Raw genomic sequence first — 27,523 nt, forward strand, 5'->3', positions numbered from 1 at the left:
GGTAAAGCTTTTATGTCCATCATTTATCCGGCACTTTGATGTTATCCATATCCGAGCGGGTCAGGTCTACACAGCGGGATGGGATGATGAAATGCACTCGGTGTGTATGTCAATGAAGGTTGGATTAAATTGAAATAAAGTGCAAAAGGACTGTCCATTTAACGCCTGGCTAGACAATCAGGAGTGTTATGTCTTTGCACTGCGGCCCTCTTAGGCACAGGCACACATGTGAGTGTAGCTGTGTGAGAGAGGATAGATTTGTGATGTGGGCTTCTATTAGTCCTTCCTTAGACTAATGAAATGTGTGTGTGTCTCTGAATGTGTGTGTGTGTGTGTGCATGTGTTGTCATTACCCTTCTCTAAGGCTAATGAAGTATGTGTGTGTCTGCATGTGTAAGTGTGTGTGTTAAATTGAACTGCAGTTCTGCTCTGCTGTGTTCGGGCTGTTTCATTAAATGATAAAGTTTACTGATGACTGCAGAGGGATCATTATTTACTCCACTCTCCATTCATTCCACAGCAGCCGCCTCGATCTTTACAAATGACCTGCTCCACAGAAAGACAGAGGTTATTTTGCACTGCAGGTTTGGAGACAAATGACTCTTTATTCACTTAGCAGACTAACTGCACATCGCTGTGTTTACAAACCTTATTCAGACTTTTATCCAGCATCAGTTGTTTACCTATTGCACACAAAACAAGCATGTTTGAGAAAAAAGGTAATTATCCCCACTACAAACCTGTGCAACCAACATTTTTAATGGCTTCTGAATATTTAAAATGCAAACACGTCGGACTCATTACTGATAAACAACAGCTAATGAGATGATGGTGATGAAGGTAGGAAGGGGACAGTTTGATGCTGAGGATAACACTGTTTACTGAACAGCACTGTCACGGCTGAGTGTCTAAAATGTGGCACTGCCTGTTTTGTTTGTTTTAGTAGAGTATTCCAGTAGTAAAACATACTTCACTTTCATCTCTCTAGACTCACTCTGTAGACTTTTTGAACACATTGATGCAGGGGAAAAATTGGTGAAGAAGTCTTTTCGTCAGTTTGGTAGCCTCTCTTAAAAGGCTAGTTGAGGCTGTGACCTGACCTATTCTCTCTTAAATTATCATTTATCTGTCAGCTCTTCATCCAAGAATGCAACTGGCAGCTTGTCCTTAATGCTCACTGCATTACTCAGGGTTTTTATGGGAGATGTTTTCTGTATGTAAATATATTAGAAGAAACTGTTTGGCATCCTCTAGAAGCTTGTTTCAAACAGTCCTGCACATACGCATACAAAACAAACAGGATTAGACAATGAAGTAACCTCATTTTCACTCAATGTGTCAACATGGTTTTAGATTTTGAAACATCCGTCTTTGTTTTCCTGAGGAACCTTCCAGAGTGCCTTTACAGCTTTAAAACTTGTGTAAAAAACACATTCATGTTTTTTTTGCTGTTTGAGGGACAAAAAAAAAGACAAAATGACATAACCCATTTACTGTAGAGCTGTTTTCTTTTGTAGCTCATAGTAAAGAAACCACATTAGATTTAGTTGCTTTGGAAACCAGCTAAAAACTTCTCACAGGACCATTAATCCGTCTAAAGCCTGTTATCTGTCTGGTCACCTGGCACTTCCTCAGCAACGTCTCACAGCTCCTGTCTTCATCCTTGACGTTGGAAGTGGTTGGAGAAAGTGAGTGATAACCAAGCGGACTTCTCTCTCTCTCTGTCTCCGTAAATTGAGCTGCTACATGACAGTGCCATTACCTCCAGCTGCCAGGGCTAAATCAAACACTTAAGTGTCTGAGTGATTACTCACACTCCTCACAAGAGTCCTCATTCTTCACCCTCGCTTATGTCCCTTCTTAAGGAAGGACTCATCTTCTTTAAAATGTGTAAAAAGGGAGATGAGGGTTTTTCTATTTAGTTATATTACATAATAATTCATTATATAACACAAAATTAAAAGGGTCTCACAGCTTTCTTCAAATAAATCAGGTAGAAGGAAAGAGAATGTATATGACCTCACGTCCGAACAAATTGAGGCAAATCGAAAATAGAAATATTCACCCTGCACAGCACAGGACAGAAGTATGCTGATAGCTGGACCTGCAATGGTAAAGGTCCCATATTCTGCTCCTTTTCTGCAGTTTAATTTGGATCATTGATGTCTTCATGAAATGGTAGTAACATGTTTTGGTCCAAAAAGCCAATAAATCAAGCACAGCAGCATTGTTTCTAGGCTCTCATAGCCCCTCTATTCAGAACGCTCTGATTTAGTGGGAGTGGCCTCCATATGTAAATGAGCCACCGTTGATACCGCCCTGCTCTTCTGCGTCACTGAGAGCAGTGCCACGAGCTCCGAGTGCACAATGTTTAGAAAACAGCAAAGCTTGTTTACCGTAACATTACAGGCTAACCGCAGCTAAAGTTAGCATCCTGCAGCTAACAGAGACAGGGGGGACACTGAGGAAAAGCTCTTACATCTGCTCCACAGCACACAGCATTTAAAATACTCACATTTCCAGGGTCCGAGGTTTGTTGGCTGATGGTTGGTAATGCCCCTGGATTCAGGACCAGTCTATTCTCTAGCCTTCTGTTGTACTGTCCAAAGTTGGAAAAGCAGTCGGCTGTGAAGTGACTTGCACACACATGCACAGTTTTACTGAATGCAGCTGGCACATTTCCTTGATAAATGAACTCTAGTCACTCATTCTTGTCTTCTCCCGAGATGGGGAGCTTGGGAGGGATTCAGGAGTATCTGCTCCGGTGGACCAATCAGGTCAGACTTGCTCCTGATTGGTCAAAAAAGGGAATTGCTGACGTTGGCAAATCCCAAAATCCAAACAGCTCGTTTGAGGTCAGGATTTTACATTCACAAGCACTACTAAATACAGGTTTTGTCATTAAATATCACATTTTGTGGGCTGGGAGGAAAGCCAAAGACCCACAAATTTCACTAAAAAAATGTAATAAAGTGATCTTTGCATAATATGGGACCTTTAACTTAAATGCATTTCATACAGAAAGATAAACTAAACTTACAACCTGATTTTTCTGTCTTTCATTAAAGTTTGATCACATCTAAAGTATCTCATTCCTCTACAAACTTGCAAATATTTGACCTTTTAAACTGTGCAGTTCTGCGTGTGGTGGATAGCATTAAAACAAGATTAGGGGAAAGAGTTAGATTGATTTGTGAGGTTTTTTATTTTCTAGAATAATTCGCAGACTCTTTTAGGTCAAGTTCATTTTGCAAGACATCTGCTGTTTGGATAATTTCTGAAATTTTTGAAGTGTATTTCACATTTCAAACAAGTTCTTCAAGTTTGACCCTCTAACAGTTGATTGGCCCTGTAGTGCTTTGGCAGCATTTCAAAGAGAAGCTCTTCTGAGGTATTTTTAGCGCTGAAGAAACAGACTGCAGTCTGTATCTATGTTTTTCTAGGATCAGCCACATCAAACAGGACCTTCAGAATCAGATGAAGTATTTCTCCATAGTTATCTTTAAAGCCTTGAACTACTGCTCCATATCTGCTCCATACACACACTGCATCAACCTTCCAGTTGTAAGTTATCATGAACTATTTTGATTTTTTACAAAAAGATATTCAAATATCTGCCATGCATGTAACATGTACATGTGCCGGATCAGCAAGGAGAGGAATGATCTTGCTTTCTTCCCAGTATCTCGAAGGATTTGCAGGAGAAAGCTGTGATTGTTAAGTAAGGTGTCTACTCAACAATGTGAAGGAAAGTCTTATTTTCAAGTGTGAGAAGTAATTTACCCACTGCACACACTGAGACAGATAAATGGTGCTGGCAGGTTTGAGTGTTGGCTTTGTGTTTGGGATCAACATGATGACATAACTTGTTACTACCTTTCATAACGGTCAATTTTAAAAGTACTGGATTGGACAGATGGCTCCACAGCAAAGACTCCACTGCTCATCCTCTCATCAACATTGATTACTTCTGACTTCAGCATCATTTTCACATACCATGCCACGGCTCAGTAATCTTGAAACTTCAGTCCTTGTAGAATTTGGTTTCGATCCCACCCCAGCTGCTGCTCTCTGTCTCTGCTGCTCACACTCACACAGTTACACAACAGCCGTCAGATTACATGTTAATGTGATTTTATTTTGGAGTTGGGTTTCCTCAAGACACAAGCTTTCCAAACTTTGACAGCAAATCCCCCACTGCGCATCTCTTTCTCATCTTTATCTCCTTTTCCCTCATCCTCATCCTCTCCCCCTTTACTGTCCACAGCAGCCCCAGTGTGTCACACATAATCTTTTCGGTGAGCAAAACACACACACTGCAGCACAGATGGGTAGCATGGTCTCTTTACTGCAGATGAATAGGTAAATATTTACCTTCCCAGATTGTCTTTCTTCCATCCTCATCCCTCCACCCGTCTCGTTTCTCTCTACACCTCTATGCCACGCTCATTTCTTTCCGAGCTGTTGCTTTTCAGGGTTCTTCTTCTGTCCCAAGAGTCGCCTTCATCTTATCACTGAGGCCGCCAACACGCATCTGTTGTGCAAACAATCTCACTTACACATGCTCCCTTTTTGAATATATAATGAAGAAATTGGCTTTAGGTCCAAACTCACACATATATACGTACCAGGGCCTCGGCAAACAAAGAGTTAATAATAATTGTGCTGAAGACAATGGCAGGTTTTATGAAGCTTAATTCAGCCCATTGAGGCAGATGGGGGCCTGATGTGTGCTTATCTTGAGTTTTAATTAAAAGACTTAAGTCTCCTATGAACACACTCTCTGTGTAAATGCTAAATCAGATTGGTAGCACACTTTGGCTAATGGAGGTGACTGTCTGCAGGGATGTGATCTCTCTGCCTCTACGGGGCAGCAAGAGGAATGACAGGGAGAGAGCACACAAAGAATCACACACACACACACACACACACACATACACACCTTTCAGTGCCTCATTATCTGCTTTGATTCAGAGGCTTCGAGCCTGGTCTGTGTTTTCATTCTAAAGTGCAGAAATAGTCATGGGGTTAGCTTCTGACTGCTAGTTGTTGATAAAAAAATGGTTCAGCCCCTTTTTTTCTCATCACTCAGGAGTGTACATGACATGTTCTCGTGGTATTAGTTTACTTTCCATTAAAACCCATAATTTATCTCAGACATCGTCAAACAGATGTCTAATTAAATGTCGTCTCTATAAACAGACATTTAAAGATGCTAATTATGGAGGCAGTGTGGGTTACTTTCAGGAGCATATCTGTATCTCTGGGAGTTATGTCCATTTCTGATATACTTCCTCTGTTTTATAAACAAGACTTTTGTGATTCTTCCACACTCTTTTCTATTCTCTCCTCTTTCAACCAATAATGTATCCACTCCACACATGCATATACACAAGTCTCATCTTGATCTTTTCACCATTTCTCCCAATTTCTTACTTATTTCTGCTGAAGGATGCCTGCTTTTGCTTCTGGCATTTAGTACTTAGCTAGCAAGTTAGCATTAAAGAGTTACAGACAACAGGATAAGGATTTTTTCTGATCATACATGAGCAGCAGAACATAGGCATAACTTGTCACCAACTTAACTCCGCCCTGGTAACTTATCAGGTAATTTATTTATTTTTAAATAGGATGGATATATAAATCAAATTTTCTGGCTTGGTTAAAGGATCATAAAGCAGCGGCGCAGTGTTCCTATACCTTTATGTCCAGCTCTTCTGACAAGAGCTCATCCTAAGTCAGACCTTTCAAGCTGGTTTGATGTTTTAAAAATAGCCACCTTCTCACATTTGTTAAATTGAAAGTATGCTCAGGTGTGACACCTAATCCGTCTTATACCTGATTTTTCTACCTCATCTGTGTCTGTGCCTCTCTCTGTTCCCTACATGCTCTGTTTTTTGAAAGGTGAACAATAACAAGATACATTTCCCCTCTCTCATTTTAACAAGGGAGAGTATCAGTGCGCTTCTTGTTCATTAGTATCACACATGACACCTCCGTCACCCTTAGATCCGAGATGAGACAGAGGTGTCAAAATGACAGTGTGTGCACGCATGTTTTTGTTCCCTCTCAGCCTCCACCTCAGGAAATCCACAAAAGCCAATTCACACTCATCTCTCTCGCTGCTCTCCCTTCGTATTCTATCTCCATGTGTTATTTTCAAACCTTGGCCTGAATTCAGCTTTTTTTTTTTCCCTAGCAAAGGTGTAAATTTTTGTAGTCCTGCTGCAGTAATGAAAAGCACACACTTGCTTCCTAAAGTATATACTCCCTCACTGCCACTTCCACCAAAGAAAGGGCTGCAGCAAATTGGATAATCAAGCCTTGGGGAGATGAAAATTACAGTTATCTTTAGAGGCCAGAAAAATGTGCCTGTTTGTTCCCATTGCTAATTTTATTTACATTCCCTTCCACTTTCATTAATGCAATTGCTTCAGGGATCCATTTAGATTGATATTTTTACTCCTGTGAGGAGATTTCTAAATCATGTGTTTATTGAAACTTTTGTTTTATCCTCATGAGCATTTCTTCCCCCATCCTTTCGTAGTCATATCCCATAAGCTACTCACAAATTTCTCCAGCATGGCCTCTGGACTAAGACTGCTTGCCTGTGGACTCATACTGATGGCCACACTGACACTGCAAAGAATGCTGGTTCCAGAAACAAATGGTATTTTCCCAAATTTCAGGGCCCTCACTTGATTAATTATTGTAAAAAGCCTGCAGGCAAGAAGTCCTTTGTTTACTTAACAAAATAAAGGATTAAAACTGTTTTCATGTTAAATACTCAAAGGGCCACTGCTGGAGGGGATTCAAGTTAATTTCCAAGACAAATAGAGAATTATTCATTTCTTCGTCTATTTAACCAGGCAATGCTCAGACTTTTGATTTAAATTTATTTCATTTCTACTTTTCTATCGAGTAGTTGTCAAGCAGATCTGTGAGGTCAAGGATGCCTGTGCCTGCAGGCCATTGGTTAATATTAATGACCAATCAGAACTCATCAATAGGTCAGAGGTTATCAGGGAGTTGCAGATGCAGGAAGTTAATGTAATTAAAGATGCATCATGTTGTCGATAGCAAAGAAAATGTCGTTTAGGGTCTTTTTTTAATGTCTTTGTCGAGCCGTCTTCCTTGTTGTTGGCCTGCTGTTTATTTTTCTCGCCATTTATTTTGCTGGAGACATTTTTAAAAGATATCAAACGTAATCAATTTTATTTTTTTAAGCTGTTTGTTGAGTTTACTCTGTCTGCAGTGAAGCACTTTTCTGTAAGGACATGAAATTCTGCAGAGATAAGGAATTAGTGCTTCAGAGGTTTGATGCTCGTCCACATGTCTGGAAAAAGAGGAGAGGGAAATTGGGAAGGAAAAAGATTAAATGATGAAGTGAGTTGAAAGAAACAACCCTTATTACTGATGATTAATAGTTTACTGAGTCACTGAATTTCATCACTGCATTAATCACTGGAAATCTGTTCATTTGTGTATCTGTTATTGATGTAATACTGAGACTGTAGGAGTAGACTGCAGCCTCCATAAGCAGAACATATTACTTTAAGAGTCTTTACTTTTCTTTCTTTTCCCCAAAAATGAATCAGTGCAATTGCTGCAAATTATTTCTAATTATTCCCTTGGCTGATACCATTTCCAGTCTAGCTCTAAGGAGAAGGCTGCATCCTTCAGACAGTACTCAAAAAGCTTGCATGTCAGTTATTTTCCTCTGAGCAGAATAATGTTGTGAATAAAATTCAGAATCTTCTTATTGCTTATTTATGATCTTATGGTAATTTTAAGCTATACTGCAGAGATGATGCTTAATGCCTTTGGGATCAAGCCCAGCCATTAAAACTGTATGCCAAAACGTCAAAACAGCAAACATATCAATGAAAATGTGAAGCGGGAACTCTGGAGATGTAATCTTTTCTGGCTGACACATGACTTAGCCTTGGTGTTCTTTTCAAAGCTCTCCAGCTGCTGTCAATACAAACCAAATATCTAGAACTGATCAATGCATTTCTTCCCACACCTTCACTGGCTACCATTAATTCAATGGTCAAGCGGGTCAATAATCAATAGCAATTGATCTGTAGCAGAGGTTGGTAATCAGGGTTTGATTGGCTGAATAAGTCCATGGGGAAAGACTTCAGCTTTCTTGAATGCCATGAAGCTTCACATAGCTTTCAAAGGCATGTGGGAAAACACCAAAGCCCAGAATCATTTTGAATAATTGATCAAATGATGTTTTAACTCTAATGGAAACATTTAAAACGATAACTTAAACAGAGCTTTTTTTGTGTGTCATTATTAGGGATGGGTACCTTTCACATCTGAAACGATACGGTACCGATGCCGGTACCTAGCAATCGGTACCGATACTCAACGGTACCAAGTTTCAGTACTTTTTTGTGTTTATGTGGTAAAAAATATCAATTTGTTTAATGATAAAATATTAAAAAGTTTCAATTTGACATATTTATTTTTCACTATATAACCTTGCAAATGCTGCGTTTATTTCTAGCATGGAAAATCTTCTACTCTACCTCTCCCTCACAGTCACAAGGATGCATTTAGGTACCTAAACATGGTACCTTTCGGTTTTATGTGAATCGATACCCGGTACTTTTGACAGGATTCGGTCGGTACCTATAAAAGTACCTAATTTGGTACCCATCCCTAGTCATTATTACAATTTATATTTCATCTTGAGACTCTTTGAAATTTAATTAATTTAAGTGTTGTTCTCCTTGTGCCTTCTCGGTCACATGATAAATGATGATGATGACGAGGAAAACCTCCACTTAAGTTTCTTAAAAAAATATATATATTATTTTTTCCTTAACAGCTTGTTTGAAGTATAATATGTGACCAAAACTCTCCCTTTCTCTCTTGTAGGGTCCCAGGTGTGACTATTGCAACAGATATAATCTGTGGCTTTCCTGGTGAGACTGAGGAAGACTTCCAAGAGACAGTGGAGCTGGTGAAACTCTATCGATTCCCAAGTCTCTTTATCAACCAGTTCTACCCCAGACCGGGCACACCTGCTGCTAAGATGGAGCAAGTACCAGCACATGTGGTGAGTGCACACCAGAACCTGAGAACTTGACTGTGTTGAGTGAGTATAAGACTAAAGACTTTTTACATCAGACTTTTTTTCATAAAGAAAACCTTTTTTTAATTAAAATGTCATAAAAAAAAACACATTGATGAAACAAGGTCAAGCTGATGAGTTTGACACCTTTTGGATACTGCCATGTTTTTTTTCTGGTGTCCAACTGTTTTTAGTTATCATCCCAGAGCCACACTCAAAATGGACCAAACTGCATCTTAGAATGTTCCACAGGCTGTAATGTGAGCACCAGTCCATAATTGATCTACTGTACATAAATCTATTCTGACTGACAGTGTGCATGTGCCTTTGGTATGTGTACATGCCGTACTGTAAGTTACAAATTTGCATGTGTAAGTATTCAAGAAACACAGGCCGGCCTCCTGTCATCTGCAAATGTAAAAGCCTGTTCCAGTTCTGTCATGAGTTGTGTATGAATTTTAATAGCACTAATCCAGGAAGACTTTTTAGGGAGGAGTGTGTTAGAGCTATGTCATACTTGTGACAGAACTCACATGCTGCACACACTGAATGAAAGTGAGCACTGTTAAAGTGTAAATGTTTAATGTAAAGGTTTGCATCTGCTGCTGGCTCCTAACTGGGGACAGACGATGCAAATTTGTTCTCAGTGGAAGACCCAGGCAAACCTGTGGAGCAAAAAGCATCTGATTCTGGTAAAGCAAGATATCAGTCGGACAAACCTGAAACTTGCCCTGCAATATTTCTTTAAATTAGGCCTCAGAATTGGTTGTTTCAGAGGGAGGTTGAGTCGTGTTCTCAGTGTTTTAGAAATGTGATAAAAAATGTAATTATATCCAAGTATATAAAGAAAAACAATGTAGAAATCAGTTAGTTATTTTTACACTCATTGGTTGCTGCATTCATTTTAACCTTGTATTGTTTGATTTAACCATATAACACATGAAGAGGTCCCTGTCTCTTCTCTTTTTTCTCTCTTTCTGGTTCTAAATCCAGCAATATTTTCAAAGCCATAATTGTAGGGAAATGAATGTGCAAATGAGAAGATTAAGCAAGAGAAAGGACGTGTTGAACACTTGAGCAGCCCCAGCTCTATCCTGACCTTTTTCCTCTGAGGTTTCTCCTTTAGATCCCTTCTGGTGGATATTTAAATAGATGGTGGTAGTGAATGTTGATGTTCTTTCAAGCCCTGCTTTAAAACTTAATGTCTGCTTTGTGTTAATTAATCGTGTTTGGATGAATAGAACTGTATATAATTTCTGATTGTTTTAATTTAGTTGAATAAGCTAAAAGGAATTCTTTCATCCCCTGATTTCACCAAAACCACAACCAAAATAAGCTTTCTGTGAGCATCGCGTTCTTACAGTATTGTGAAGTATTTGTATGCAACACGTCTGAGATTATTGAATCCTAACTCATTTTTCTGACCTTTTTTCTTTAGTGTGACCTCCTACAATACACCATAGCCTTTGCTATATGTTCTTCCTCCTTCTGCATTGCACTCCCTCTTTCTTTACCATCAAAGTGTTGACACATTTCTTTCAAGTGGAGCATCTTCATAAGTCATTCTCTTTTTCCTCTCCCTCCTATGTCTCTTCATTCTCAGAGGAGAGACAGAGCATGTCTTAGAGGGATCAATCCCCAGACAGCCACATCACTGCATCACCTCTTCTTATCTTTTCCTCCTCTCTCCTGTCTCTCTCTTACATCTGCTTCATCCCACTTTTATTGTCAGCAGTTGGATGTCAGCACACATTGATCCCAATCCTCACTCCACAGGCAGCTCATCCAGTAGTAGGCGGGAGGAGGCCTTATTGCTGATTCCTGTGGAAACACTTTTAGTGCCAAGCTCACCTTTTATAATGCAGTATTCATATATCGAGAAAAATTTTTTTGTTGCAGCTGAAATCACAATCTTGCACCCCTTTTTCTCTCGTGTAACTGTTACATTTAGCTTGATTGTGCACAAATGTGTCCCTGACAGAGACAAGTTAAAGGTGAAAGAGGGAGTCAAAACAATATGTTAGGGTCCCTGCAACCAGTACACCTGCTTTAGTGGTTAAGGCTGCACACAACGTCCCATCATCAGTCAGCATGCACCTGTTCTCACACACATACACACACACAAAATAGACATACAGGAAGACACACATGCACACACAGCCAGTGGTGGCAGCCAGGCGACGTCTGGGCCATGTAGGGTCAGTCATTAATAAAGTGCACCAGATGGTTTGTCTGGAACACAACTGTGTTGAATAGCCACAGGAGGGATGGATGGAGAAGTAGATGGAGTAGGAAGCCGACACAGAGGGAGGCCTGAGAGAGGGAGGGAGGGCAGGTACAAAAAGAAGGATAAAAAGGGAAGAAGATGAATGAAGGGACTAAAGTGATACAAACACCAACAACAACAGGGAGCATGTGAGACCTCGAGGGTCACCAAAAGGGACATCAGCACCCTGACAGGATTTTAAGTAAACTGACTAGTGAGTTCTCATCTTTTGAATACAGCAGCTGAAATTTGTGTTATGCAGATTTCAAATTCACTAAATCACATTCATTGCAATTAAAGTATTGTAAGTTGAATACTGGTCCAATATCCAACAGGGCAGGTGTATTCCAGATAGGTCTTTGGACTTTAAAGTAGCTGCTGATACACAACAATGTCATTATATTATGAGCATGGAAGTTAGCATTAGTTCACATTTGATTTCCTGTCAGCAGCAAGCGACATAACTGGATTATAACTTAAAGGTTCACTGTCAATGCGTATTTGGGGCAGTTTGGCTTTTTTGATAAAATGCATCCTATATCCAGAGGCTACAGTAGCAAGTTATCAGTTTTTGACTTTCGCCCTTATTTCACTTTCCACTATCCCATATCTAAGAAAGCTGAAAAACAAAAATATTGCTTATATTTGATGTTAAATAATATTTATTTCAACTTAAAAAAAGCAAAACTTTTACTTACAGCAAGCATACGTAAAATGAATGGTTGAAGACGGTATATATATGATAGCTGGTTTACACTTGAGAACTAATGGCTTATTGTTAAGTATAGTCTAGCTTTTGTGTTGCAGCTAAATGTTGAACAGTTTTGGTCAGTGGAAGCTGTTAAACTACACATGTGCTAGATATGTCTTTACTGGAAAGAAAGAGAATGGCTGGCTTGACAGTATAACCTTTAAAAGTGAATTTCAGGTTTCATAGACTTACTAACATTTGATTTCAAAGCAGAAGCCAAACTGTTTTATGTTTAATAATTGAATATCTTGTAACACTCTCATGAACCATGTGATGAAGTCTTGTCGAGAAATACTTTGGCAGTCCAGAAAGGACAAAACATATATTTGAACAGGGAACCTCATAGATTAATCTTGGCCTGAGAGTGAAGCTGAGGAAACCATGTAAAGCTGCAGAGAGTGTCCAGCTGTGATGTGGTCCAGGTGTTTGGGGTATCTGTAGGTCTAACTTATTACCCATTGTAATAGATGATGTATGAGAGCTTACAGGATGCAGCAGATAACAGGGGCAGATGGAAAGAATAGGAGACCACAGGGATGGAGGGAGAGAGGGGAGCATGTTGAGAATAAAGGGATGTGAATACTATTAGCTTGGTTCTCTATAATCATCCCCAGGTGACCAGAACTTAGCCTTGATAAATGGACTTGCTAAGAGGAGAGAGTGTGTGTGTTGGGATGCCTATTGGTATGCAAAGAAGAGAATGAGCAGCTGCTGAAGAGAAGGTGAGAAAAAGTGATACAGGAGGAGATTAGCTATTCTAGTGGGACAGTGTTTTTAATTTCCCCAGGTTGTAATTGGTTAGGAACTCCATTACCCAGAACGCACCAGTGCGGCAGCTGTCAAAGTAAAACAGCTGGCCGGCCACTAGTAGCTCCATCTCATAGCTTCACCATCATTTATCTACGCCTGGACACACACACACACAAACATACACACTAGCACACACACACTTTCTCACATATCAGGGGAGATAATAACACTTTAGGAAAAGCAGTCAAACAGGTTTTAAGGTTGAGCTAATGGTTAAGTTGCTGTCTTGGGCCATGCACACCTGAAGTTGATTAATGAGAACTTTTCCACTAATAACAGAAGGTTAACACACTGTGTTTTAATGATCACAGTTTTACCTTTCATAGTCACATGCTTTCATTTTTAAGATAGATATATATGTTGTAGAATTAAAATCTCAACACATCTCAACAGTAATACCTTGATGCTAATTTGACAAAAAATGAACTTATGTGGTATCTCCCACTTGATTTGATTCTGCAAAAACATTGGTGAGGAAAACAGAATAAAAAAATGTTTGGTGCTGTTTAAATTTTTTTTGCTAAAAACTTGTTGTTACCTTTTTTTCGTTTAACTCATGAACTAGTCATTTAACAGAAGAGAGGACTACATTGGAAATTATAAATTCATCCAGCTTCTGTACATTTCTGGCACATTAGCATCATAATGTTTACAAGTTGCATATGTTTTTCATGAACATCTTAAACAGCACTTGATATCCAAGTAAAATAACGTAGAATTGTATCTTGTAGTTTGTATATATGTGTGTGTCACAACTCAGAAAAAAAAGGTTAAAAGCACAGTGACATAGAAAATAAGATGTAATTAAACTGCTTTACAAACACAACTTTATAATTTAAAAAGCATAGAACATGATATGTATTCTTTAACTAATAGCAAGTACTTAAATTAAAAGATCCATATCTAGTTTTCCAGAATAGATATTAACTATTAACACATGCCCATAATGTAGAATACTTAAATATTAGCACTTAAAAAAACTTTTAAGTGAAAAAATTATAAATTGAAGGTTTGTTACGTTTCGTTTACAGAAATCTGATTTTTTTTTTCGTTCAAAGATTTGAGCTGTAGGCTCCCTGAAGCGCTTGGAATTTCTTGTAGTTATGTAGATGTTTGGTTGCAAGAATTTTACTGTCTTTCTAACCTGAATTTTTTGATGCATAATGAATTTGCTTTAAGTTAATTGCAATTTTAATTCTGACATGCAGCTACAAAGCGTTTAATAAAAGTTTAAGAAGGGCTGCACGATTATCGCAATCGAAATCGCAGTGTCAGCACATGCAATTACGTAATCGCAAAAGAGGATATCGCAATCGCAATCACAATGTCAGCACATGCAATTCAGATTTTTCTCCATGATAACCCAGCTGTCTGTAGACTCATCATGACACAACTTTTTTTATTAAATCGCAAGCACAATCGCAATCCCAATATTGTCCACCTAATTGCAAATCGCACCTTTTCCCCAAATCGTGCAGCACTAAGTATAAGGCTTACATTGTTCACATTTCTGTGACACAGCACATACATTTTTGTTGGCAAAGAAGAGAATAATATAATCAATATATATACCTAAATCGTGTTTATATATCAGTCAAAGGACTAAAGGAGCAGATCAAACTCAAGTCACCAGAGTCATGAAGTGACCTCTGTGGAAAGACTCACACTTACACATTAACAGACGCACCACCAACATTGTGACCACTCTCATTTGATGCTTGAGGAAGTGTAAATCCTTTGCTTTCATAGAAACAAGCCCACACAGACATGAGCCTGAGGATTGTCTTTGGAGTAATGTAACACACACAAGCTGTGGGTGTTGGCTCTATAACACCAACATCTGCTTGGCATTAGGGAATGACAAACGGACACACACTGTATGAGCCGGAAGCTCAAAGAGTACAGGCTGGGGCAAGATCACTGTTACCTTGCCCAACCACACACACACACACACACGCACACACACGCACACACACGCACACACACACACACACACACACACACACACACACACACACACACACACACACACACACACACACACCAACACACACGCACATATGTATAAAATGTATGTATTTCCTGCCCCAGACTTGATTCCATCTTTATATGGAAACTTTTCTAGTTTGTTTTGCTGACTATTAAACAATCAGGGTTGTCAGAGTATTACTACCCAGGAGCAGCATTATCCGCCGCAGAGCTAATTCAAGTAATTTAATTCACATAACAGTAGTGTTTTTTTATTATGCAAGGTGTGTTTTTTGTGTTCATGTTAGCAGAGTGTGAACTATTTTCAACAACAATCCAGCTTGTGTGCAGAGTCGGCGTTTGAGTACAAGTGTACACATCCATGTAATGTCACTTCCCGTTAGACACAGCATCCGTCTCTGGCGGCAACAACAGATGGACGTAATGGTAACAACCATCGTTCATCATCACTGTGGTGACAGCTTCAGACACACACACAAACACACAGATCACAGACACACACACACACACACACACACATTGTTAAACTACGTCTACACAACTGCAATGGCATGCTACATTAACTTCTCTGCTTGATGGACTACACGTGCACACTTAAACACACTCAAACACACATACCTGTATACAGACACATTAGTGAGCAGTACACTAATAAAGCTCTTCAAATTAAGGACACAATGAATTATGAAAGGTAACACTTGCCTCCTGAGAGACAGATTACCTCCTGAACAAATGGCTTTTAATAGAGCAGTCTTGGATTATCAAACTGCTGTTAGACCACTTTTTAAAACTTTCTCACATTTCCTTTTAACTTGTTCAGCTGTGGAGGGCAATTCACTAACACAGCACAGGCAAGATTTTCAGAGCATCCCATAATATTGTTCCTTTAGCTTTTATTTTAAGAAAAAGAAAATAAATACTGCAATACACTGCAAAAACTGAAATCTTATCAAGTGTTTTTGTCTTATTTTCAGTAGAAAATTCCCTTTTAGACTCAATATGAGCCAAATTCACATGACCAATCCAGAAAAATGTCTTTTTTAAAGTTATTTAAGGACAAAAATGAGGTCTGAATTGCTCGTAACCAGTAAAAAAATCTGCCAATGGAACAAGAGAAAAGTTACTTGTATTAAGACATTGTTCTAGTCTCAAGGGAATTTTCAAGCAATTGTTTCTTGTTTCATTGGCAGATTTTTTACTGGTTACAAGCGATTCAAACCTCATTTTTGTACTCTGATAACTTGAAACAAGACATTTTTCTGGATTGATAAGTTGAAAGTGGCTCATATCGAGTATAATAAGACAATTTTTACTTAAAAAAAGACAAAAAACACTTGATAAGATTTGAATGAGATTTGATGAGTTGAAGTTGTCTCCCACTATATTACATTTAGCCCTCTATCGCTACCCTCTATACTGGCACATTATCATCCACCACTGTTTTAAAAAAAGAAGAGATTTCCTTAAAGCAGACACAGTACACCTCAGCACATAATACTCCAAATCCTTTACAACTTCTCCATGACAGTTATCCCACTCCACTGGGATTGTCAAGAGAAAAAAAGGTAATTTGTGAGGAGTATGAGGAGGTTGAGGAATAATTTTTTTGTGGTTACAGGGTGCATTGTAGGGATTCAGAAAGGAGTAGTGGGATGTTATGGGAAGGAGTTAGATGGATGTTAACAGATGGTTGTGATGGGGTAAGTAAGGAGTTACTTGGTCACTAACAAGAGAGTCAAAAGCATTTTAAAATGGAGTTAAAGGGCAGCTTTGTGATTCTGCAAAGGGAGTCTGGGACTTTTCCAAGGAAATGCTTAGTTTGTGGGAATTAGATTGTTTTAAAATGAAGTACTCTTATTTATTTGTGCTAGTGATTAAATAAAAGATCAAACATTGCATACACACATTACTGATGCTTGATAGTGTTCAGTCAGTTATGTTCCCTTATAGTACGCCTTGCAAATTGTGAAATCCCTAGATCTGTCATTTGTCATTATAAAACATCATCATTTACGAGTTACTCTGATTGCCTGCACAATCCTTCACAGAGTGGTAGAGCCCTCTCTCTGTACTTCAGAAAGACTATGCCGCTCTTTGATGTTATGGCCAAACATGCTACCAACCAGTTACCAAATAACCTAATTGTAAGATGCACAGCTTGAAATTTTTTCAGGCAATGCAGAGTTATAGGTGGAGTACTTGTAGAGAGCACTGTTTAATCCTTATACTGCTGTAAATTATCTATGTGTACATGCCTCTACCTCTACCAGTAACCACTGATTAGTTCTGGTGCATCTCTGGTTGTAGTCTTCACTCAAGGGGACCCAGTGGCAGCTGTTGTAGGATAATGAGTAAATGTCTTGTACACTTTACCCTGCAAGCTTTTTCTACAGTTGTCTATGAGGTTCCATGAAGAATATTAAGAAAATAGTTGTCCAGCTTCAAACCCAAATAAAAGAAATGAAATATTTAAAAAACTGGAGCAGTGACGCATCTTTACCGCAACAAATTTCCCTTCGTTGTCACATTAGATTTTGAACTTACTTTATGTTTGCATGTTTCTATATCTTGACCTGTATTGATGAAGCACATTTTGTTGTGTCCATCAGAGTGGGCACACACATCTTAACCCATGTGTCTCTGAAGGTGTGTTTGAATAGATGTTTGTGCTGTCGAGCTGGATAAATTCTGTTGGGATCTCATTGGGGGTTGAGGAATCCCTACCTGTGGATACATCTACCTCGCAGCTCCTCATGTGCACACAGAGGTCGAGTATAACTGAATACAGAGTGATGGTGAGAGTGATGAAGGGACGGAGGGAGGCAAACCAATGGTGTTGAGGAGAAATGATGAGAGAATTGCTCTCACCCAAGGTGCTCCAGGCAGAAAGCGAGTGTGTGTGAGAGAGATTGTGGAGGGACAGAGTTATAAGCAGGAGGATGGGGCGAGAGTGTGGAGACAACATGATTAGTATGAGTATTCCTTCACTGGAGAAAAACACAGGGGGGCGAGGGAGAGGTAGAGCACCAGGGGATATGTGGAAAGACAAAGACAAGGAAAGAAAAGAGGATTTGGAGATTCTGGAGAGCCCTTTGGCAGAGAGCACGAGAGGGAATCAGGTGAAAACAAGAAGGAGAGGATGGTGGAAGGACGGGGCTGATGATTACAGGATTGTGTGGCTCACAAGAGCCGTGGGTGAACAGAGAATGAGTAAGAGGTTGGTAGAAATGGAGCATGAGGAAGAAAAAGACGTGGGGCTAGAAGAAATGAGATATACCCAGATGGAAGGGATAGAGAGAAGGGCAGGAGGTGATGAGATGTGCTCTGATAAAAGAAAAGGCCTGACTTCAGACTGAAAAGACCATCAACTGAACCACATATGTAAGAAGACCAAATGCCATTTTTATACATGTCCATGCTTATCCCACCTTGATTCTCTTGTCGTTTTTGAATTGACTTCTTGTCTGCTCAGTCGTCTTTTTTTCTTCTCCTGTTTTTGGCCACACTGTAGTTGTCCTACATCCACACTGCAAAAAAACCTTGAAATTTATCAGGTGTTTTTGTCTTAAGTTAAGTAAAAATTGTCTTCTTACACTTGATATGAGCCGCATTAAAGTTATCAGTCCAGAAAATAACTCGTTTTAAGTTGTGTAAAAATAAAAATGAGGTGAATTGCTCATAACAAGTAAAAAAATCTGTCAAAAAATGTACTCAAAAATTTGCTTAAAAATAGAATTATGTGTAAATACTTAAACACTTCTCCTAATTTATTGGCAATTTTTTTTACTTGTTACATGCAATTCAGACCTCATTTTAGTCTTTAAATAACTTGAATTAACATATTTTTCTGGACTGATCAGGTGAATGTGGCTCACATGAAGTCTAAAAAGACATTTTCTACTGAAAATTAGACAAAAAAACTTGATAAGATACAAGCTTTTTGGCAGTGCAGCCTGTCATGTGGCATCATATATTGAATTTGTTCATCGTTTCTGAGCTGGACTTCACAAACTGCTCATTTTAACATAATATCTTCTTTCTTCAGTCCCCAAAGCAGCATTTGGTTGTCCCCAAGCTGAAAGTCTTCTCTCGTGCTGTAATTATGCCTGTGAGGGATTGCAAACTTGACTTGCAGGCTCTCTTCTCTGTATGTATAGGTCTGGCTTAAGGACACTGTATCCACCCCTTTAAATACACTGAAAAAGACGGATGGAGTAAAGCGCGGCGGTGAATGCGAGCTCCCTTAAGCAACAGTAGCTTATACATATATCGTGCCCCTTAGCCAGACATGGCCTAATCAGCAAGCTAATTAGCGCTCTTTGTAACTGCATCGGCCTCATGTAACTGATTGCATTAACAACTGCCACACATCAAACAGTCATGTCTCATGCTTTTGCATCTCATTACACATTAAGGACATGCAAGGTTAAGGCCGGAGTTTGTGCTGTAATAAGAAGAGAAAATGAGAAATATTTTCAGCCACAGCTGTTGGGCAAATAATTGTGCTTTATCTCACAGTTTTTCTTGTACATTATATATTAAATGAATTACTTTGGATGCTGCTGTGGCCATGGTGATTCATTATTTCTGTTTAAGTGATCCAATAAGTTAAAATTGAACAAAACCGTCTCATATGCTCATGTTTTTTCCATATGTTTATTTGTGTAGGAGACAAATCAGAGAGTCATGGTATGCCTATGCTAATTCTTACATTGTATGGAAACATTTAACTATGTTTGAGAGGTTTTTACACCAAGGAAGACGTGTCAAGGTTTGTTTAAACTGCATGAAAAATGTATATTGCAAAAACCTTTAATACAAAATTAAAAGAGTATAAAAAATTAAGCAACATTTATGTTGCGACAAAAGAGCACAGGCATGGGAATTAAACAGTGAAGAGCTTTCTATTAAAGCATATATTTGACAAGATGAATGGGTTTTAATCAGTGTAATAATTAAATCTTTATGAACTGACTTTTTTTTAATATAAATTCAGTTTAAGAGCAGCCTCTAACCTCTCTTCTTTTCATATCTTTTTACAGAAAAAGCAGAGGACAAAAGAGCTATCACAACTCTTCCACTCCTACAACCCATATGATCACAAGGTAAAATACCTCCGTTTCTTTTTTAATTTGATGCAGAATAATCGTTTATCCTTGTACCTGAACCTGGAGTATTCATCCACCTTTGGACAAGAAGCGTCACTTGACATGAGGAGTGCTTGTCGGTCACTGTCACTCTACTGTCTTGGGGTCTGTGATGAGTTTGTCGTCCCCTCACGATTGACGCCTCTTATGGGGAGTCTAGGAGATGAAGACAGCTCAAGTGTTCCTGATTACACTGTAAGAGTGTGTGTGTGTCTGTGAGTGTGTGTGAGAGAGATTAAATCTTGGGGCCAGAAGTAAATCACCTCAAATGTATGCATCTTAGATTGTTGTGTGTTTTGTTCAGTACGGGGGCATACATTATGAGGCTTACATCTGACAGCAGACTGAACATGTCAGTCTCATGGTGATGAGAAAAATGTTTGTATGTGTGTGTGCTCTGATTTCTTAGATTATGATGTCTGCCAGCGGCCATGGGCACCATTTCTGCTGTCATGAAAATACAAAAAAGGGAAAAACTTGATTTTTTAGATGGTTTTGTTTCATATAGAAGAGTTTACCAGCCAAACGTTTCCTCTGCGTTTTTCAGTCATTTTCAACAGAAATTCATACATTTGCTAATTAATGTTTAGATACCTCGACAATGAGGAGGCAACATAATACAGGTACTATATGGGGATGTCATTTCATGCTACTGTAGAGTGAATGTCAGGGACGTATTAATGATTACCATTTTCCTTACTGGTGTTTTCACCTCAAGAGGAGCCTGTGACTGTGCTGGTGTTGTTACATGTTACACTCTAATTAAAAGGATATAGGGGAGATCACGTCTGCACTGTGGCAGACATGGATCTATGAAACATCCTCCCCCTACACACACACACACACACACACACACACACACACACACACACACACACACACACACACACACACACACACACACACACACACATACAAAGGCAAACCAATCACATGAATCAATCATATGAATATGGTAAGATTAGATAAGACGATCTTTACAGCTGGCTAAAATACCCTGGATGCTTCTGCAGTGAGTTTCCGTTTTGTTACAGCAAACCGATCAAACAGGTTTCATTCAAATCAATGTGTCAACTTCAGTGGCGATTGCTCTAAGACAGCAAGGGAAGCTCGGCTTCCCCCTAAAATGTCCCCAAAAAAAGTGGTGATATATACTACTGTGTGTAAATTTCATTGACAAAATATGTGCTAGAATTCCTTCATCTTTTGTTCAGAATCAGCTACCTATCACAGGTAACTGGCTCAACCTCCTTCTTATTCATCACCGCTGCGTCTCAGTGCTTTAACACAGTCGGACGTTGAGCATCTTCTGACTTCAGCGGTGACACGTAGAGTGGGTTGTGCCACTGTGGAAAGTGGATGGTCATTAGATAAACGTTGGGCTTTGTCCCGCCCACCGGACGCTCAGCGTCTCTGGGGGTCTATGAGGCAGTGGGCTGGCCTGGATGCTGGGCTTCTGCATGATGATTGGATGATCTGTCCGAGGCCGAATCCCTTTTTGATTGACAGTGAAATGAGCCAGTCAGCGATCTTGAAGTATAACCTTCCACTGGAGCATCTTCTGAGTTGTACAGTCAGTTGTTCTGGACTGATCTGGAGGCTTTATCAATCCCCAGTGAGTTTCCTTTTCTTAAAAACGATGAGCGTTGTGTTTAAAGATTCTCTCTCTTTTCACCAATAAGCAGCTAAAGCTACAGCTGCGGAGCTTCTCCCCCTGTCACTCACACTTACAGCCTGTGGTAGTCTCACGTAGCAGCTCCAGCTGCTAACAAGCTGGCACGGAGGGTAAATTTTACGTAAAAATAATTTTAAAAATGTATGATGTAGGCCGTAAAAAAAAAAAGAGCTTCCCCTCCTTGACTGACCAGCAGCCGCCACTGGTCAACTTACACAGGATCTGTTCTGTTGCAGTATGTCTGCGTGTCTGGTCCGTCGTGTTGCAGGTAATACACAGCCATCCTATTTTTGACGAACACAGAGTTGTGACGCATAAATTCAGCACAGGAAAGATCGAGCGGGACAGGAAGTCATAACCGGAAACTTCCTAAAAACACCCAGTGACTTTCAAAATAAAACATATTGTGTCAAAATCAGTTTGTATTTGGCTGACTATGATGATAAACAGACATAATGAGCGGAGCCAGACCAGGAGTCAACAAGTTGCACTGCAGACGTATCCGGTGTATTTCAGGCATTATAATACATCAGTACATTTATCTCTGAATGAGACACGTTAGGCTTTTGAGCGTGCTCTCTCCTCAAGGACTGTTCCCAGAAGAATTTGTGCATCAATGTGAAGTCCTGGGTCTTCTGTGCTGAGCTTCTATAACTAACATAAAACATTTCAGACTCCATTGCTTATTGGTTACATTTTCTTATGAACATTTAGTTTGATAAATTAAAGGAGTTAAAAGATACTGCAAAGTCCAGGTAGCGTCAGATCAGTGGTTGATTGTGTGGCTCCTTAAAAGAAATCTGCAGACAGGCACTTCAAACTCAAATTCCGTAACTTGACATGGAAAAAAATGTGTGTCTATCTATGTTCGCTGTATATGTTAAAAGTTGTTAATGAAAGGCATTCCTCTCAAGGGGGTGCATTTTCTGCCTCGTTTGACTGAGAAAAACACTGGTCTTCTTTTAAAGCTAAAGATGACACGTCTTCAGTCGTAGCCCTAGACCTTCGGAAACTCCTGTCTGTGAGGCAGTGGGAGAAATGTAGCCACAATAAAAGTGTTTTCAATTAAACTTAATTTGCATATACTATTCTGATACTTTACAGTTTACAGTTTCATTTAGCAGACCCTTTGGTCCAAAGCAATGTACAACACATGCAAGAATTTAGACAGAAGGAACAGCTAGTTAGTGCAACAACAGTGCAGTTATTCAGCTGCAGGTGCTGCCATTAAGTGCAAGTTTTTTTTGTTTGTTTGTTTTTTTTCTGGGGGGGGAGGGGGAGGGGGGGTACAATAATCCACAAGCCAACTGCATGCAATGCTGCAACAATATACCTCAATCTTCAACAAAATTCAGTAATAGTGTTAAAAAATCACAAGAGCTGAGTCTTAGACCTACTGACTCATTCTACCCCTGAGGGCAAGGAGGAGAAGGGTCAGCTTAAGTGCACAAGTGTTCCCTGAACAGAAAATTTTTCAGACTTCTCTTAAAAGTAGGAAGGGACTCTACGGATCGTATAGAGTTAGGTTATTCATTCCACCATTTGGGCACAACAGAGGAGAAGAGTCTGGCTAGTGATTTGGAGCAACGCTGGGCTGGGAGCACCAGGCGTCTTTACCAGGCAGAGTGTAGTGGGCGAGAGGGAGTGTATGCCTGGTTGAGGGACCCCAGGTAGGCAGGAGTCATTCTTGTTAATGTTTTGTAAGCCAGGAGAAGAGTTTTGAATTCGATTTGAACTGCTACTGGAAGCCAGTGAAGCAAGATTAACAGCTGGGTGACGTGTGCTGTGGCGTGCTGCTGCATTCTGAATCATCTATAAAGCACATTGATATTTACGGTTATGTTGGCACATCATCTACATTATAGGTGGATAATATCATGACATGAATTGTTACTTATTTCTGACATGTCAGTGTTATGGCTGCTTCATACCTTCTGGCCTTATGTTTTTAATCTCCATCAAGGGTGAAATTCACCTGACTCACTGATAATGTTGCCTGTTTATTTTCTGGATAAAATGTGTCAAAAGAAATTCCTTTGTATATCATTTATCTTATAGCTCATACACACGTTTGCAATGTCAGGGAAGTTTCTTGCAAATCTTTCTTAAAGGTACGTTTGGGTCCATGCTCCCGTAGGTCTTATTCCTTCTCCATAGATTGTGTGGATGTGCAAATAAATCCCTTTACATTACAAAGCCAGATAGCTGTGAGATAGGATTTAATGATAATAAATCTAATGTCAAGCATGCTTCCTTCCAGATCAAACACTGTTCTGCCTGTCCTTGCCCAAGTCCATACACCGTGGAAATGTTGAAGCAAATCAGCTTGTATTAAGCCCATATAGCCGTTAGATAGAAATAAATGAAGGCTGATAATGTCCCCCATTTTACATTAAAGCCCCTTGGGTGTCTGGCCTTTCAGCTTGAGGTTTATGTAAGGATATTATGTGTTTACCAACACATCTGTGTGGCTGCATATACCCATGTGCGTGCCAGCATGTGTATGTGTGGAGGATTAAGAGAAAAAGAGTGCATGGATTCAGAGGGAAGGAAGAAATTGGTGCCTTTCCAGCCGTAATTGTTCATACGCATCCTCCTTTAGGTATGAAAAGGTCATTAATAAAGACTGAGTCAGGGCGGGGGGAAATGGTTTACTGAGGCTTTATTGCTCCGTAGCTCCAGGCTAACAGCTAAATGAGGCAATGTTTTTAAATGAACTAATTGTTTTTTTTGTTGTACCACACTTGATTTTTAATTTCCTGTGGTTAGCTTTGAATCAGAACTGTGGAAAGTGGCTAACTGCTATTGTTCTTTCTTCATGTTTTTTCTTTTTCCTGTCTCTGTCTTTTTACTTTCTATCTTTCCTTTTTCTTTCTTCTGCCTCTTTTTTCTCTTTGTCCCTATTGTCAATACAGATGTTTGTGAAATTTATTTCCACTTTTCATAGAAACTGTACTCATCTGATGTGTACAAAAGAGACAAGCGTGTGTGTGTGTGTGTGTGTGTGTGTGCACATGTTTGTGATGATTAATGTGAAATATCCTATAGCCAGATGGTGCTGAACAAGGCCCATCCATCAGCAATGAAAAGACCAGTGGGCAGAAAGCTGGCGGAGCACTTTGTCTGGGGCCAGTGCCTTGCAACGGACACACACAAGCACACACACTTAGGCACCAGACACACACACACACACAGATTTTTAAAAGCTAACCCTCGACAGTGAAACCAACAGAGCCGTCTTGGGGCTTTGTTTTGTGTCACAGTTCTTAGCTTGTGTTTTGCTTCCTGAGTGCTATATAATGTGAGGTGCCTTTCTAGAATGGTAAAGCTTTTACATCTTTATTTTATTTTATTTTTTTAAGCCAGGAAGAGACTCATTGGGATTACAAAGGTCTTTTCCAGAGTGTCCTGGTTAAGACAGGCAGCAGCATAGTTACATGTAAAGGTGGGGGATATGTGAAATATACTCTATATATTGCGAGTTGTTGCATGTGAGATGTGTAAAATGACCATATTGCAACCATAGAGCACAAAGTGTCACGTTAATGTTTTAAGATGTCGGTCAGTAATTCTCTTTCAAGTTTCACTTCCTTCTCTTTCTGCTGGTGCTCCTGTCACGGGAAGCAGCTCACGCTCCTGCCCATCCAGAGGACTCTCCTGCCCATGTGTGTTTTGGTATTTGTAGAGGAGGTAATCAAGATGCTTACATATCTTATTAGTTGTGGGATTGGAGATGGCAAATTCAAACTTTAAAAATCCAACTTCAGAGTCTGCATAAATTGTCATACTGGTGTCATTTTATGCATCAAAAAGTTTAATTTAAAATTTATATTAGAGCCCGACCTATACTGGGGGCAAAAAAAAAGCCAATATCTGATATTCCGACTGATGTCCAATATATCGGCTGAAATATATAATAAATCCATTCATTTACACAGGATATATACTGTATATGAACCCAAATTATTACTAGCTATTGAAAAGTTCCATCTTCCATTTAATGCATGGGACTTAACTAGAGTTTAAGTAGCAATGTAGCTGTTTTCAAAACATGCAGTATATACAATTACAACAAAATACATTGAATCATTTTCAAAAATTATTTCAATAAAGACAATAACTCGTGAATTTATAAACCCAGATTAATCCAGCATGGCATTATGAAGTGAGACGCTGTGTAGTAGCCTTATATTAATGGTGGACATGGGGGGGTAAAAGTTGCATAATTCATATATCGTTGTTTCACAAATATGCAACTTACAGGACGTTAAAACGCTGTATAATACTCTTATATTAGATAATGGTGGACATGTTAATTAACAGTAGCATTTATCTCTGTTTATTTCACAAAAAAATGACAAAGTTCTATTCTATTCTATTCTATTCTATTCTATTCTATTCTATTCTATTCTATTCTATTCTACTCTATTCTACTCTCTGATCTCAGTTAAATTTGCTATTATGTTTGGAAGCAGTTTCTCTGAAATTTGATGATTTAATACCTTATAGCTTCGTATTTTTGCTCTGTCTGTCTTCTTTGTTTCCAACACACCCAATGATTCCATTTTTATTCAACATTCAGAGTCACAGGTGTAATAGTATGCTTGTCCTGCTCCTGTTTGTCTAGAGTGACCACAGTTCATTCCCCTGTGCAAACGCGTGTCTGTGTGGTGTCATAAAAAGTGCAGGTACACACTACACACACATGCAGACCTCTCTCCCTTTGCTGCATTACTGTGTCATCCAGTGTAAAGTTTTACTCCCAGAAGAATTTTGCCCTCCCAGGTTCAGGTTTTGAAACTCCCATCATCCTCGAGTCATTTTCTGCAAACTTAATGTGTGTCTGAGTGTGCGAGTGTCCATGCATTCAGCTGTTTCTGGCACAGCTAATAAAGCCCCGCTCCCCTTTCAGTGCACGCTGTCATAGTCTCCTGAGATGACACACACACACACACACTCACACACTTCCTCTCTCGCTCCATACTGTGTTCATGGGCCTGAATGACAGGGGTGACAGTTTTCCCTGCGGCAAGAGAGGAGGGACAAGCTGTCAACATGGCCTGTTGCACCTGCCCAGCCACAAAGTCCCTCACACACAGACACCAAACACACACTACCACACACCTAAAAAGCAAGTAAGAAATTGAGAGGTAGTTAGAGCTGACTAAATGAAAGGCTTCAATGAAAGACTAATAAGAGAAAAGTGTTATTTCTAAAAATAAAACATTTAATTATGCTCAATACCCTTGCTCTACCCTGACTATTCTAACATCCCCGTTTGCCCCATGCAACTTGACTTAATTATCATTTGAAGGAAATTGTTGATTAGTCTAACAATTCTCTCCTCCCAATAGATCACATTTTTTTTCCCTGCACATTACTGAACTGAACATGAAGTATTCTGCTCTCTCACCTATTTTAATTACTTTCATTATGTAGTGTGTTTTCCAAGCTGATGTTTTTTTATCACTGTTGTGAAAAACTAACCTCCATCTTTGACTGACTTGACATTTGCTTCTGCAATTTTGTGTTAATTAACTAAGTATTCAGTGCTACAGTCTGAGAAGAAAAAAAAACACACCGACATTTAAGTTATTTAATTGATACATCTCTTTTTGTCCTTTCTGTCGAATCAGGTTTTGCCTCCTCTATTTCCAAATGTTTTCAGACTCTTCTCAGATTTTTGGAGTCTTTCTTTTATGAGAAGGATTTAAGGTCTTTCTTTTTGTGATTTTCTCTTTTATAACCAGGGTCTGAAATTGGCTTTCTAAATCAGTAGCCAAGCAGGGGTAAAATC

At 39.3% G+C, this 27,523-nt stretch overlaps 1 protein-coding gene across 2 annotated transcripts in view; it reads left to right on the forward strand.

The window, feature by feature from the left end:
- Positions 1–27,523, forward strand: part of cdkal1 (CDK5 regulatory subunit associated protein 1-like 1) — a 260,221-nt gene that overhangs the window by 176,379 nt on the left and 56,319 nt on the right. For both annotated transcript variants that reach the window (XM_074682552.1, XM_074682553.1), the window contains exons 11-12: positions 8,893–9,073; positions 19,947–20,009. In XM_074682552.1, the coding sequence (XP_074538653.1) occupies positions 8,893–9,073; positions 19,947–20,009 (244 nt within the window). The remainder of the gene's footprint in view (positions 1–8,892; positions 9,074–19,946; positions 20,010–27,523) is intronic.

The sequence above is a fragment of the Halichoeres trimaculatus genome, unplaced genomic scaffold (genome assembly GCF_033239565.1).
Source record: "Halichoeres trimaculatus isolate MK-OKI-2021-1 unplaced genomic scaffold, fHalTri1.1 fHalTri1_scaffold_12, whole genome shotgun sequence".
Classification (NCBI taxonomy): Eukaryota; Metazoa; Chordata; class Actinopteri; order Labriformes; family Labridae; genus Halichoeres; species Halichoeres trimaculatus.